This window comes from Hylobates moloch, unplaced genomic scaffold, assembly GCF_009828535.3.
Source record: "Hylobates moloch isolate HMO894 unplaced genomic scaffold, HMol_V3 SCAFFOLD_10, whole genome shotgun sequence".
NCBI classification, from domain to species: Eukaryota; Metazoa; Chordata; class Mammalia; order Primates; family Hylobatidae; genus Hylobates; species Hylobates moloch.
This window is the reverse complement of record NW_026652285.1, coordinates 26,739,066-26,754,663: the sequence shown is the minus strand read 5'-3', so window position 1 is coordinate 26,754,663 and position 15,598 is coordinate 26,739,066. Positions and strand designations below refer to the sequence as shown.

At 46.1% G+C, this 15,598-nt stretch overlaps 1 protein-coding gene across 30 annotated transcripts in view; it reads left to right on the top strand.

Moving 5' to 3' along the window:
- BRCA1 (BRCA1 DNA repair associated) overlaps positions 1-15,598 on the top strand; it is an 88,565-nt gene that overhangs the window by 65,427 nt on the left and 7,540 nt on the right. For all 30 annotated transcript variants that reach the window (XR_009215389.1, XM_032163747.2, XM_058445996.1 and 27 more), the window contains 3 exons: positions 1,097-1,174; positions 1,674-1,714; positions 9,319-9,402. Coding sequence is in view for 29 of the 30 variants with exons in the window: in XM_032163747.2 (XP_032019638.1) it covers positions 1,097-1,174; positions 1,674-1,714; positions 9,319-9,402 (203 nt within the window). In the remaining variant the exon portion in view is untranslated. Of the gene's footprint in view, positions 1-1,096; positions 1,175-1,673; positions 1,715-9,318; positions 9,403-15,598 lie in introns of those variants that run through there.

The window sequence follows — 15,598 nt, the reverse complement described above, 5'->3', positions numbered from 1 at the left end:
ATCCTGGCTAACACGGTGAAACCCCGTCTCTAGTAAAAATACAAAAAATTAGCCGGGCATGGTGGCGGGCGCCTGTACTCCCAGCTACTCAGGAGGCTGAGGCAGGAGAATGGCATGAACGCAGGAGGCGGAGCTTGCAGTGAGCTGAGATCCAGCCACTGCACTCCAGCCTGGGCGACAGAGCAAGACTCCATCTCAAAAAAAAAAAAAAAAAAAAAAAAAAAAATGCAAATCAAATCTAAAGTAGTTCAGTCTTTAAACTCAAAGCCAGTACATTTGCTTTGAAGTACAAATGAACCAAAGTTTTTAAGTTTAATGCATATTATTAAATTGGCTTTTGTAGCAGTTAAACAAAAAACTTCAAAAATTGTAAGAATTCTGTGAGGGATCATGGCTGCTGCTGCTGCTTGCAGATAGCCTGCTGTGTTTAGGATTTAGTTAAATACATTTCTCCTGTTTAAAACTAAATGGTCTTTCCTTAGTTTGTTTAGTTCTTCAGAAGGGCCTTTAAAACACTGGGAAATAAACAAGTGATTGTTTAGCTACTGCTTTCTGAAATACTTACATAAAAGCTCTGCATTGTATTCTCCTATCCCTCTCAGGGGAATATTAGAGGGTTAGAACTCCCCAGGTAGACATTCTAGAGGTGAAAATTTGTCATTACATTGACATTTCAGATTTAGGTTTTCAACAATACTGTTTTCTTCTTTCACATATTGCCATCTAGTAATATAGATGTTCTCCGTCCACATTAATCAAAACTATTGACATGGGTAATTCCTAATTACTTGAACACTGTAATGGAAATCTATAGCTAGCCTTGGCATCTAGAAGATGGGTGTTGAGAAGAGGGAGTGGACAGACATTTCCTCTGGTCTTAACTTCATATCAGCCTCCCCTAGACTTCCAAATATCTACACCTGCTGGTTCTAATCAGTGGTGTTTTCAGCCTCTGATTCTGTCACCAGGGGTTTTAGAATCATAAATCCAGATTGATCTTGGGAGTGTAAAAAACTGAGGCTCTTTAGCTTCTTAGGACAGCACTTCCTGATTTTGTTTTCAACTTCTAATCCTTTGAATGTTTTTCATTCTGCAGATGCTGAGTTTGTGTGTGAACGGACACTGAAATATTTCCTAGGAATTGCGGGAGGAAAATGGGTAGTTAGCTATTTCTGTAAGTATAATACTATTTCTCCCCTCCTCCCTTTAACACCTCAGAATTGCATTTTTACACCTAACATATAACACCTAGGTTTTTGCTGATGCTGAGTCTGAGTTACCAAAAGGTCTTTAATTGTAACACTAAACTACCTTTATCTTTAATATCACTTTGTTCAGATAAGCTGGTGATGCTGGGAAAATGGGTCTCTTTTATAACTAATAGGACCTAATCTGCTCCTAGCAATGTTAGCATATGAGCTAGGGATTTATTTAATAGTCGGCAGGAATCCATGCGCAGCAGGCAAACTTACAATGTTTAAATTAAACATCAACTGTGTCTCCAGAAGGAAACTGCTGCGACAAGCCTTATTAAAGGGCTGTGGCTTTAGAGGGAAGGACCTCTCCTCTGTCATTCTTCCTGTGCTCTTTTGTGAATCGCTGACCTCTCCATCTCCATGAAAAGAGCATGTTCTTCTGCTGTATGTAACGTGTCTTTTCTATGATCTCCTTAGGGGTGACCCAGTCTATTAAAGAAAGAAAAATGCTGAATGAGGTAAGTACTTGATGTTACAAACTAACCAAAGATATTCATTCAGTCATATAGTTAAAAATGTATTTGCGGCCAGGCGCGGTGGCTCACGCTTGTAATCCCAGCACTTTGGGAGGCCGAGGCGGGCGGATCACGAGGTCAGGAGATCGAGATCATGGTGAAACCCCGTCTCTACTAAAAATACAAAAAAATTAGCCGGGCGTGGTGGCGGGCGCCTGTAGTCCCAGCTACTCAGAGAGGCTGAGGCAGGAGAATGGCGTGAACCCGGGAGGCGGAGCTTGCAGTGAGCCGAGATTGCGCCACTGCACTCCAGCCTGGGCGACAGAGCGAGACTCTGTCTAAAAAAAAAAAAAAAAAAGTATTTGCTTCCTTCCATCAATGCACCACTTTCCTTAACAATGCACAAATTTTCCATGATAATGAGGATTATCAAGAATTACGCAGGCCAGCACGGTGGCTCACACCTATAATCCCAGCACTTTGGGAGGCTGAGGCGCTTGGATCACCTGAGGTCAGGAGTTCAAGACCAGCATGACCAACATGGAGAAACCCCATTTCTACTAAAAATACAAAATTAGCCAGGCTTGGTGGCACATGCCTGTAATTCCAGCTACTCAGGAGGCTGAGGCAGGAGAATCACTTGAACCTGGGAGGCAGGGTTTGCAGTGAGCTGAGATCGCGTCATTGCACTCTAACGTGGGCAACAAGAGCAAAACTCCATCAAAAGAAAAAAAAAATCGGGTGCAGTAGCTCATGCCTGTAATCCTAACACTGTGGGAGGCCAAGACAGGCAGATTGCCTGAGCTCAGGAGTTCGAGATCAGCCTGGGCAACATGGTGAAACCCTGTCTCTACTAAAATACAAAAAATTACTCGGCGTGGTGGCGTGCGCCTTTCGTCCCAGCTACTCAGGAGGCTGAGGCAGAAGAATCGCTTGAACCTGGGAGGTGGCGGTTACAATGAGCCAAGATCACGCCACTGCACTCCAACCTGGCGACAGAGCGAGACTCTGTCTTAAAAAAAAAAAAAAAGGCCGGGCACGGTGGCTCACACTTGTAATCCCAGCACTTTGGGAGGCCGAGGCGGGCGGATCACGAGGTCAGGAGATTGAGACCATCCTGGCTAACACGGTGAAACCCCATCTCTACTAAAAATACAAAAAAAAATTAGCCAAGTGTGGTGGCGGGTGCCTGTAGTCCCAGCTACTCGGGAGGCTGAGGCAGGATAATGGCGCAAACCCGGGAGGCGGAGCTTGCAGTGAGCCGAGATCGCGCCACTGCACTCCAGCCTGGGCGATAGCAAGACTCCGTCTCAAAAAAAAATTTGCAGCACAAACCAGGATATCCTCTGTTCTCATTTGTTCTAGATTTCAAAAGAAACAGTCCTTTCTTTGGGGAAAGAGAAAGGAAAAGGAATTTGTAAAAGGAAAGAAAAGATGCATAAGGACAAAAAGTGGGCCTACTTGCATATACGTTTGTAGAAAACTGTTCACTGTTGAAGAAAAGCTCTTCATATTAATATGCAGTCCAGATGCAGTGGCTCACACTTATAATCTCAGCACTTTGGGAGGCTGAGACAGGAAGATTACTTGAGGCCAGGAGTTTGAAACCAGCCTGGGCAACATAGTGAGACTCTGTCTCCACAAAATTGTTTTTTAATTAGCCAGGCATGGCGGTGTGCCTCTGTAGTCTTAGCTACTGAGGAAGCTAAGCCAGAAGAATCACTTGAGCCCAGGAGTTCAAGGCTGCAGTGAGCTATAATCATACCACTGCAGGCCGGACGCGGTGGCTCATGCCTGTAATCCCAGCACTTTGGGAGGCCGAGGCGGGCAGATCACGAGGTCAGGAAATCGAGACCATCCTGGCTAACACGGTGAAACCCCATCTCTACTAAAAATACAAAAAATTAGCCAGGCAAGGTGGCGGGCGCCTGTAGTCTCAGCTACTCGGGAGGCTAAGGCAGGAGAATGGCGTGAACCCCAGGGGGTGGAGCCTGCAGCGAGCCGAGATCGCGCCACTGCACTCCAGCCTGGGCGATAGCAAGACTCCATCTCAAATAAAAAAAATCATACCACTGCACTCTTGCACTTGCACAGAGCAAGACCCTGTCTCTTAAAAAAAAAAAAAAAAGTGTGTGTGTGCATATGCATATACACATATATATACATGCAAATGTATCTGTTTATAATTCAGATTGCTTCAAAAAGATGTTGGACTTTATGATACTGAGAACAGTGAGAAGTAAATAAGATAGAGTGTAGGAGGAGGAATAATTTTAGAACAGCCATCTGAGAACTTCTGTGACAACAGATCAGGCAAAATAAAATGTGAAAGTAATTTTATAGGCCAGGCGTGGTGGCTCATGCCTGTAATCCCAGCACTTTGGGTGGCCAAGGCAGGTAGATCACTTGAGGTCAGGAGTTCGAGACCAGCCTGGTCAACATGGTGAAACCTCGTCTCTACTAAAAATACAAAAAAATTAGTCGAGCGCGGTGGCATGTGCCTGTAATCCTAGCTGTTGGGGAGGCTGAGGCAGGAGAATCACTTGAACCCGGAAGGCAGAGGTTGCAGTGAGCCAAGATCGCGCCACTGCACTCCAGCCTGTGAGACAGAATGAGACCCTGTCTTAAAAAAAAAAAAGGAATTTTATAAACTATTGTGCACAATTCAGTGTATTCATAATTAAATGATTATTTTTGTTGGTTTTAACTTTTATTCAGTGGCTATTTATTGGGAGCCTACTGTGTGCTGGGCACTAGGAATGCAACAGTAAATAAGACTAACCAAGTCCCTGGTAGGATTCAGGTTCTGTCAAGGGGAGATACACAATAAAGATGAATTTAAGATAACAATAAATGCTATGGAGAAATAGGCCGGGCACGGTGGCTCACGCTTGTAATCCCAGCAATTTGGGAGGCCGAGGCGGGCGGATCACGAGGTCAGGAGATCAAGACCACGGTGAAACCCCGTCTCTACTAAAAATACAAAAAAAAAAATTAGCCGGGCGTGGTGGCGGGCGCCTGTAGTCCTGGCTACTCAGAGAGGCTGAGGCAGGAGAATGGCGTGAACCCGGGAGGCAGAGCTTGCAGTGAGCCGAGATTGCGCCACTGCACTCCAGCCTGGGCGACAGAGCGAGACTCCGTCTCAAAAAAAAAAAAAAAATTAAAATGCTATGGAGAAAGATACAGAACAGTGGAATAGTATTAGCTGGCAATAAAGGTTGTTGATTACGTTCGTTTAAGGAGGCCAGGGAAAGCCTTTCTGAAAAAATTGAGCTGAGACCTAAATAACGAAAGAATTGTCCTTGAAAAATGGAGGGAATGCATCTTATAGGCAGAGGAATAGCAAACATAAAGGTCTTGAGGTAATAATGAGCGTGGTTTTTTGATTTCTGTATTTTGGTTTTTTTGAGATGGTGTCTCCCTCTATCCCCCAGGCTGGAGTGCAGTGGCACAATCTTGGCTCACTGCAAACTCTGTCTCCTGGGTTCAAGCGATTCTCTTGCCTTGGCCTCCTGAGTAGATGGGATTACAGGCACGCATGCTACCACACCAGACTAGTTTTTATTTTTAGTAGAGATGGGGTTTTACCATGTTGGCCAGGCTGGTCTCAAACTCCTGAACTCAAGTGATCCACCCACCTTAACCTCCCAAAGTGCTGGGATTACAGGTGTGAGCCACTGCGCCCAGCCAGAGCTTGGCTTATTTTTTAAAAGATAGGCCAATGTTGGCTGTGTGTGGTGGCTCATGCCTGTAATCCCAGCACTTTGGGAGGCCAAGGCAGGCCAATTACTTGAGGTCAGGAGTTCAAGATCAGCCTGGCCAACATGGTGAAACCCCATCTCTACTAAAAATACAAAAAACTAGTGCAGTGTGGTGGTGTGTGCCTGTAATCCCAGCACCTGTAATCCCAGCTACTCCAGAGGCTGAGGCAGGAGAATCACTTGAACCGAAAGGTTGGGGTTACAGTGAGCTGAGATCGCACCACTGCACTCCAGCCTGAACAACAGAGCAAGACTCCCATCTCAAGAAATAATAATGATAAAAGGGTCGGGCACAGTGGCTCACATCTGTAATTCCAGCACTCTGGGAGGCCAAGGCAGGCGAATCCCCTGAGGTCAGGAGTTTGAGACCAGCCTGGCCAACATGGCAAAACCCCATCTCTACTAAAAAATGCAAAAATTAGCTGGGCACGGCTGGGTGTGGTGGCTCATGCCTGTAATCCCAGCACTTTGGGAGGCCAAGGCAGACAGATCACCTGAGGTAGAAACCCTGTCTCTACTAAAAATACAAAAATTTGCCCGGTGTGGTGGCGCGTGCCTGTAATCCCAGCTACACGGGAGGCTGAGACGAGAATCACTTCAACCAGGGAGGTGGAGGTTGCGGTGAGCCGAGATCGCACCATTGCACTCCAGCCTGGGCAACACGAGTGAAACTCCATCTCAAAAACAACAACAAAAAAATTAGCTGTTAATGGTGGCACGTGCCTGTAATCACAGCTACTTGGGAGGCTGGGGCAGGAGAATCGTTTGAACCCAGGAGGCGGAGATTGCAGTGAGCCGAGATTGCGCCACTGCACTCCAGGCTGGGCGACAGAGCAAGACTGTCTCAAAAAATAATAATAATAATAATATATAGGCCAGTGTAGCTGGAGTAATTTGCAAATTATGTGTGGAGGCAGAGATTAGACAAGGAATGGGAGAAGGTCATAGATGAGGGCCAGATCACATAGTATTTGGTGGTAAGGAATTCAGATTTTATCCTTGTGGTAATTGGTGGTGTGGAGATGGTTAAAAACAAGGTTGGGGCTGGGCGCAGTGGCTCACGCTTGTAATCCCAGCACTTTGGGAGGCCAAGGCGGGCGGATCACAAGGTCAGGATATCGAGACCACGGTGAAACCCCGTCTCTACTAAAAAATACAAAAAATTAGCCGGGTGTGGTGGCGGGCGCCTGTAGTCCCAGCTACTCCGAGAGACTGAGGCAGGAGAATGGCGTGAACCCGGGAGGCGGAGCTTGCAGTGAGCCGAGACTGCGCCACTGCACTCCAGCCTGGGCGACAGAGCGAGACTCCATCTAAAAAAAAAAAAAAAAAAACCAAGGTTGGTTTGGGATGTGTTTGAAGAGAGGACTTGCTAATGGATTAAATTTGGAGGATAAGGTAAAGAGAAATTGAAGGAGTGACACTTGGGTTTTGGCTTGAACAATAGATCTTGTTAGTAATATTAAATTAGATAAAGAAGGCATGGTAGGGAATATAGGGGAGTGGGAAAGGCAGGAAGCAGGAATGGAACCAGGAACTCTGTTTTAGATGCGAGAATTTGTTGTTGTTGTTGAGACAGCCTCTCGTTCTGTTGCCCAGGCTAGAGTGCATGGAGTGCGGTAGCATGATCTCAGCTCACTGCAGCCTCCGCCTCCCGGTTCAAGTGATTTTCTTGCCTCAGCCTCCCGAGTAGCTGGGATTACAGGCACCTGCCACAATGCCTGGCTAATACTTGTATTTTTAGTAGAGATGGGGTTTCACCATGTTGGCCAGGCTGGTCTTGAACTCCTGACCTCAGGTGATCCACCCACCTCGGCCTCCCAAAGTGCTGGGATTACAGGTGTGAGCCACTGTGCCCAGCCAGATACATGAATTTTGAGATGTATACTAGATATCTGGATAGAGAAGTTAAGTAGGCAGTTGGACACATTGTATGAAGCTCAGGGGTACAAGGAGGACTATAAACATGGGAGTCTTCTGACAAATTTATCACTAGACTCCTCATTCAAGTAACTAGGAAATGTCAGATATTCTTCCCCTAGTAATAGCCAGTGGTTATACTCTTGCCTTTATTTTTCTTCACAATACTCTTGGCAACGCATAACCCTTTCCTACAATCTGAGTTTCAGTCAGAATTGTTTCTGAGCATTCTTCCTCAAATTTCTCTCCAGTCTCATTATTTTTTATTCTCATGTCCGTGACCAGTCATAATAGTAATTATGAAAAACCTCTTTCTTTAGTGTATTGAATGTATATTTTATCATTTTGGTGTGTTAACTGTAAATCTCTCAGTGGAAATCTGAAAAGCCTTTATTTCCTTAGATGATAATATACAATTGATTTAGGAGATAGGGAATTTTTCAGTTACCTTTATAACAGCACAGTATTAGCAGTCTAATCTAAATGCTAAGTGAATGTTTTGAGAGGAGATAGATGTTGAAAATTAAAATACATTAAGTCCCAGTGAGGTGAAAAGCCAATTGTTAATTTCTGCACACAAAAGATTTGCTGCAGTGAATTGATTTCAACAGCTGAGATCCTAGTCATTTCACTTGGTCTACCAAAAAGAATGATTATACTTGCTTTTGGTCAAACCTATGCCCAGCAATTCTTTTTTTTTCTTTCTTTCTTTTGTTTTTTTTTGTGTGTGTGTGTGTGTGTTTTTTTTTTTTTAGTAGGGTCTCACTTTGTCACCCAGGCGGGAGTGTGGTGGTATGATCATAGTTCACTGCAGCCTCCAACTCCTGGGCTCAAGTGATCCTCCAGCTTCAGCTTTTCAAGAAATTGGGACTGCAGGCACATGCAACTGTGCCTGGCTGAAGTTTTATGTATCTTTTTTGTAGAGACAGGTGGGTCTCGACTGGTCTCAAGTATCCTGCCTCACCTCCAAATCTAGGTTATAGGTGTGACCATTGGTCCCACTACTGCCTGCCTGCAGAATCCTTAGATATATATAAAAATATATATATTTTTTTTTTTTTTTTTTTTTTTTGAGACAGATTTCACGTTGCCAGGCTGGACAGGGCATGACTTGGTCACTGCAACTCACCTCCGGATTCTCACCCTCTCAATACTAGGACTACAGGCACCCACCATCCCAGTGTTTTTTTTTTTTTTTTTGTTTTTGTTTTTGTTTTTGTTTTTTGAGACGGAGTCTCACTCAGTCACCCAGGCTGGAGTACAGTGGCACGATCTCAGCTTACTGCAAGCTCCGCCTCCCGGGTTCATGCCATTCTCCTGCCTCAGCCTCCCGAGTAGCTGGGACTACAGGTGCCTGCCACTACGCCTGGCTAATTTTTTTGTATTTTAAGTAGAGACAGGGTTTCACCGTGTTAGCCAGGATGGTCTCAATCTCCTGACCTCGTGATCCGCCTGTCTCGGCCTCCCAAAGTCCTGGGATTACAGGCGTGAGCCACCGCGCCCGGCCTAATTTTTGTTTTTTTATTTTATTTTATTTTTAATTTTTTGAGATGCAAAATGGAGTCTCACTCTGTTACCCAGGCTGGCGTGCAGTGGCACCATCTCAGCTCACTGCAACCTCCACCTCCTGGGTTCAAAAGATTCTCCTGCCTCAGCCTCCCAAGTAGCTGGGATTACGGGCGCCTGCCACCACACCCAACTAATTTTTTGTATTTTTAGTAGAGATGAGGTTTCACCATGTTGGTCAGACTGGTGGCGAACTCCTGACCTCAAGTGATCTGCCCGCCTCAGTCTCCCAAAGTGCTAGGATTACAGGGGTGAGCCACTGCTCCCAGCCTGAATGCCTTAAATATGACGTGTCTGCTCCACTTCCACTGAAGGAAGCTTCTCTTTCTCTGATCCTGATGGTTTGTGTTTGGTTTCTTTCAGCATGATTTTGAAGTCAGAGGAGATGTGGTCAATGGAAGAAACCACCAAGGTCCAAAGCGAGCAAGAGAATCCCAGGACAGAAAGGTAAAGCTCCCTCCCTCAAGTTGACAAAAATCTCACCCCACCACTCTGTATTCCAGTCCCCTTTGCAGAGATGGGCCGCTTCATCTTGTAAGACTTACTACATACATACGCAATGCTAGATACTTTCACACAGGTTCTTTTTTCACTCTTCCATCCCAACCACATAAATAAGTATTGTCTCTACTTTATGAATGATAGAACTAAGAGATTTAGAGAGGCTGAGTAATTTGGATTCCCGTATGGGGTTCAGATCTCAGCTGATAAGTGGAAGAGCTGGGACTTTAAGCAGATGAGAATCTAAAGCCTTTGCTCTTTTCACTTCACTGGGGTGTCTTTCTCTCTCTCTCTCTTTTTTTTTTTTCCAAGATGGGGTCTGACTCCGTTGCCCAGGCCAGAGTGCAGTGGTGCAATCTCAGCTCAGTGAAAACTCCGCTTCCCGGGTTCAAGTGATTCTCCTGCCTCAGCATCTCAAGTAGCTGGGAATATAGTCATGTGCCACCACACTGGGCTCATTTTTTGTATTGTTAGTAGAGACAGGGTTTCACCTTGTTGGCCAGGCTGGTCTCGAACTCCAGACCTCAGGTGATCCCCCCAACTTAGCCTCCCAAAGTGCTAGGATTATAGACATGAGCCACTACGCCCAGCCTAGGGTGTCTCTCTCTCTTTTTTTTTTTTTGAGACGGAGTCTCGCTCTGTCGCCCAGGCTGGAGTGCAGTGGCGCAGTCTCGGCTCACTGCAAGCTCCACTTCCCGGGTTCACGCCATTCTCCTGCCTCAGCCTCTCCGAGTAGCTGGGACTACAGGCACCCGCCACCACGCCCGGCTAATTTTTTGTATTTTTTAGTAGAGACGGGGTTTCACCGTGGTCTCGATCTCCTGACCTCGTGATCCGCCCGCCTCGGCCTCCCAAAGTGCTGGGATTACAAGCGTGAGCCACCGCGCCCGGCCAAGGGTGTCTTTCTCTAAAGCAGTGTGGTAAATGCTGTGAACAGGCCATACATAGTGCTGTCTGTGGAAGCATAGAAGAGGAAGTGATTAATAACAGCTAATTTTTTTTTTTTTTTTTTTTTTTTTGAGACGAAGTCTCAGTCGCCCAGGCTGGAGTGCAGTGGCACGATCTCAGCTCACTGCAACCTCTGCCGCCTAGGTTCAACCGATTCTCCTGCCTCAGCCTCCTGAGTAGCTGGGATGACAGGCACCTGCCTCCACGCCCAGCTAATTTTTGTAGTTTTTAGTAGAGACAGGGTTTCACCATCTTGCCCAGGCTGGTCTTGAACCCCTGACCTTGTGATCCACCCGCCTTGGCCTCCTCAAGTGCTGGGATAGGCGTGAGCCACCGTGCCCGGCCAATAATAGCTAAAATTTATATAATGTTCACTAGGCCAGGCACAGTGGCTCATTCCTGTTATCCCAGAACTTTGGGAGGCTGAGGCAGGCAGATCTCTTGAGCCAAGGAGTTTGATACCAGCCTGGGAAACATGGAAAAACCCCATCTCTACCAAAAAAAAAATACAAAAATTAGCCAGGCGTGGTGGCATGTACTTGTAGTTCCAGCTACTCGGAAGGCTGAGTTGAGAGTATCTCTTGAGCCCAAGAGGTGGGGACTGCAGTGAACGGAGATTGCACCACTGCACTCCAGCCTGGACGACAGACAGAAGGTCTCAAAAAAAAAAAAAAAAAAAAAAAGATCACTCTATGCCGGGACTGCTCTAAAGGCCCAACCATGTTTTAACTAATTAACAATTTTATGACAACTCTATGAGCTATGTACTGTAATTATGCCTATATTACAGATGTGAAAATTGAGGCTCAGAGAGGTTAAATAAGTTGCTCAAAGTTACACAGCTAATAAGTGATGGAACTAGAAGTTGAACTCAGGAAGTCTAGCTCCAAGTCTAAATTCTTTGTTAATTTATTTTTTGGGCCAGAGTCTTACTCTGTCATCCAGGCTGGAGTGCAGTGCCGCTATCTCTGCTCACTGCGACCTTCACCTCCCAAGTTCAAGCAATTCTTGTGCCTTGGCCTCCCACGTGGCTAGGATTACAGGCATGTGCCACAACAACTAGCTAATTTTTTGTCTGATTCTGTTGGCCAGTCTGGAGTGCAGTGGCGCAATCTCAGCTCACTGCAGCCTCCAGCTCCCAGGTTCAAATGATTCTCGTGCCTTAGCCTCCCAAATAGCTGGGATTACAGGCACATGCCACCACACTCAGATAATTTTTTGTATTTTTAGTAGAAACAGGGTTTCAACATGTTGGCCAGGCTGGTCTCAAATTCCTGACCTCAGATGATCCGCCTGCCTCAGGCTCCCAAAGTGCTGGGATTACAGGGGTGAGCCACCACGCCCAGCCTTAATTTTTATGTTTTTATTAGAGATGGGGTTTTGCCATGTTGGCCAGGCTGGCCTTGATCTCCTGGCCTCCAGTGATCCACCCGCCTCGGCCTCCCAAAGTGCTGGGATTACAGGCATGAGCCACTGCACCCGGCCTCCAAGTCTAAACTCTTAAAAACAATACTATAGTTTCTTGAAAAGTTGTTGAAGGCTTCACGGAGGGAAAATAAATGGAGCATTCTAACAACTTTGCAGATGAGACCCAAGAAGACTCAATGACTTTCTCCTGATCATATTGTAGCAGATGACTTAGCCAGAACTCTGACTACCTCTCAGGGAGAACTCTGCAAGATTTCACACCTACCTGTCAGGCCTGAGCTGGCTGCTTTCTCAGCTCCCTAAGTGCTATGTTCCCAGTCTGCTTTTCTTCCTTTTTCAAGTGTGCACTACCAGGCATTTCAGAACATCCCAGGCTGGTCGCGGTGGCTCATGCCTCTAATCCCAGCACTTTGGGAGCCCAAGGCGGGTGGATCACCTGAGGTCAGGAGTTCAAGACCAGCCTGGCCAACATGGTGAAACCCCATCTCTACTAAAAATACAAAAATTAGCTGGGCCTGGTGGTAGGCACCTGTAATCCCAGCTCGGGATTACTCGGGAGGCTGAGGCTAGAGAATTGGTTGAACCTGGGAGGCGGAGGTTGCAGTGAGCCAAGATTGCACCACTGCACTCCAGCCTGGGGACAAGAGGGAGACTTCATCTCAAAAAAAAAAATCCCAGCTGGGCGCAGCGGCTCACTTCTGTAATCCCAGCACTTTAGGAGGCCAAGGCAGGAGGATCACTTGAACCCAGGAGTTCAAGACTAGCCTGGGCAACATAGTAAAACCCTGTCTCTGCAAAAAAATTTAAAAATTAATTGGGTGTTGTAGCGCACTCCTGTATTCCCAGCTACTCAGAAGGCTGAGGTGAGAAGAGTGCTTGAGTCTGGGAGGTCGAGGCTGCAGTGAGCCATGATGGTGCTACTGCACTCCAGCCTGGCCAACATTATGAGACCTTGTCTCAAAACAAAACAAAACATCCTTCTACTGAGCACTTTCTGTCCCTTTATAGAAACTTAAGAGGGAACCAGTAGAGGTAATTTCCTAAGGAAAACTGCTTTGGGACATGATCACAAATCAAGCCTGGAGTTTTGAACTCTTGAGGTCAGCCTGTTTTTACCTTCTGAGCCTATCAAGTAATTGTTCCAGATGCCAAGAGAAGCTGCTGGCCTTATTTCTGCTTCTGCCTTTACCACAGGGGAGCGCCATGTGAGCCAGTCCTCTGTTTTTCCTCCACTGTATGCTAGGTAGTATTAGCACCAGATTCTTCCCCTCTTTAAAAAGAAATTCTAGTGCTTTGGATTTTTTCCCCCATGCAGAATAGCAATAATGGAAAGTATGTGGTCAAAGTAATGACATTCTGAAGATACTAAATGTCATAGTATTTTTCTCTGGAAGAGAAATGTATATGTAGAGGTGAAACTTCAAATTTCTTTTTTTTTTTAAGATGAAGTTTCACTCTTCTTGCCCAGGCTGGAGTACAATGGCAGGATCTCAGCTCACCGCAATCTCTGCCTCCCAGGTTCAAGTGATTCTCCTGCCTCAGCCTCCCAAGGAGCTAGGATTACAGGCATGTGCCACCACACCCAGCTAATTTTGTATTTTTAGTAGAGATGGGGTTTCTCCATGTTGGTCAGGCTGGTCTTGAACTCCCGACCTCAAGTGATCCACCCACTTCGGCCTCCCAAAGTGCTGGGATTACAGGCCACCACACCCGGCCCAAAACTTCAAATTTCTTTTTTTTTTTTTTTTTTTTGAGACAGAGTCTCGCTATGTCACCCAGGCTGGAGGGCAGTGGCGCGGTCTCGGCTCACTACCAGCTCCACCTCCTGGGTTCACACCATTCTCCTGCCTCAGCCTCCTGAGTAGCTGGGACTACAGGTGCCCGCCACCATGCCCAGCTAATTTTTTGTATTTTTAGTAGAGATGGGTTTTCACCATGTTAGACAGGATGGTCTCCATCTCTTGACCTCGTGATCCGCCTGCCTCAGCCTCCCAAAGTGCTGGGATTATAGGTGTGAACCACTACACCAAGCCCGAAACTTCAAATTTCTTATCTCATAACTAGACATCCTCATCACTGAGTGTTAGCCTGGATATAAACATTCCTAATCTTTTGTACTTTTCATGTCAGCATTTGGCTCCAGCTGGCTGCCTGGGGAGAACTTCTAGCATTATGAGCATGTAGGTCCTATCAACAGGTTGGGGGTGCAGTTTATTCATGCAGATAGTGAGAGTGGCACAGATGGATGCTGTCCCTTAAAACAAGCAGACTTGTCTTTGGGAGGCCGAGGCGGGTGGATCATGAGGTCAGGAGTTCAAGACCAGCCTGGCCAACATAGTGAAACCCCTGTCTCTACTAAAAATACAAAAAATTAGCTGGGTGTGGTGGTGTGCACCTGTAATCCCAGCTACTGGGGAGGCTGAGGCAGGAGAATCGCTTGAACCCAGGAGGTGGAGGTTGCAGTGAGCCGAGATGGCGCCATTGCACTCCAGCCCAGGTGACAGTGCGAGACCCCGTCTCAAAAAAAAAAAAAAAAAAAAAAACACAGACTTGTCCTGCTGCCCTTTCTTTTCCCTCTGGCGGTAAAGTAAGAGTGTGTGTGTGTGTGTGTGTGTACGTCCGTCAGTCTGTCTGTCAAGGGGGAGGGTGACCACTTTCTGAAAGGCCATCTGTGTATTTTTAGTTTCCTGATTTTTTTCTCTATCGCAGTCTCTTTGAAGCCAGGTGAATTTTAGGCCTCAGCACTTTTCTTTTTATTGCAATGGGAAGGTCAAGACACTGAGAGTCACCCAAAACATATCCATCCAAATGATACAATTTTAGGGTTTATTTTTAAGTGATACCCAAGTTATTTGCTAAGAACCTATGCCAGTGTGTATATGAGAATTTGCACTGTCCCACACTGTTGCCACCAGCCACATGGGACTGTTTAAATTTAAATTTTACAAATTAGCCAGTCGTGGTGGTGTGCACCTGTAATCCCAGCTACTTAGGAGGCTGAGGCAAGAGGATTGCTTGAGCCCAGGAGTTCAATACTGCAGCAAGCTATGATCGTGCCACTTTACTCCAGCCTGAGTGACAGAATGAGACCTCATCTCTTCAAAAAAAAAAAGAAAAAAATTAAAATATGAAGTTTAGTTCTTCATTCACCCTAACCACATCTCCAATGCTCAATAACTATATGTAACTCATGGCTACCTTATTAGCATAGATATAGAACATTGTGACTATCACAGAAAGTTGTTTTGAACAGTGTTGCCCAGCCCTGTAAGTGGAAGAGGCGGTGCAGTGTGATCTGTGTCTTCAGGAAACCAGGCAGTCAGGCTAGTTCAATGAGGAGAGGCAGAACCTGGCTTCACTTCTAGATTAAAAACTGCTTAGGTGGCCTAAAGATACAATGGCCATTCTCAGAGTAGTGAGAAAGAAGGAACAGATGTTTAGGGGGCTAGAAGAAAGTCAGAGAGGGCCGGGCGCAGTGGCTCATGCCTGTAATCCCAACACTTTGGAAGGCCGAGACGGGCAGATCACGAGGTCAGGAGTTCGAGACCAGCCTGACCAACATGGTGAAACCCTGTCTCTACTAAAAATACAAAAATTAGCCAGGCGTGGTTGTGTGCGCCTGTAATCCTAGCTACTTAGGAGGCTAAGGCAGGAGAATCGCTTGAACCCTGGAGGCAGAGGTTGCAGTGAGCCCAGATCGCACCACTACACTCCAGCCTAGGTGACAGAGAGAGACTCCGTCTCAAAAAAAAAAAAAAAAACAGAG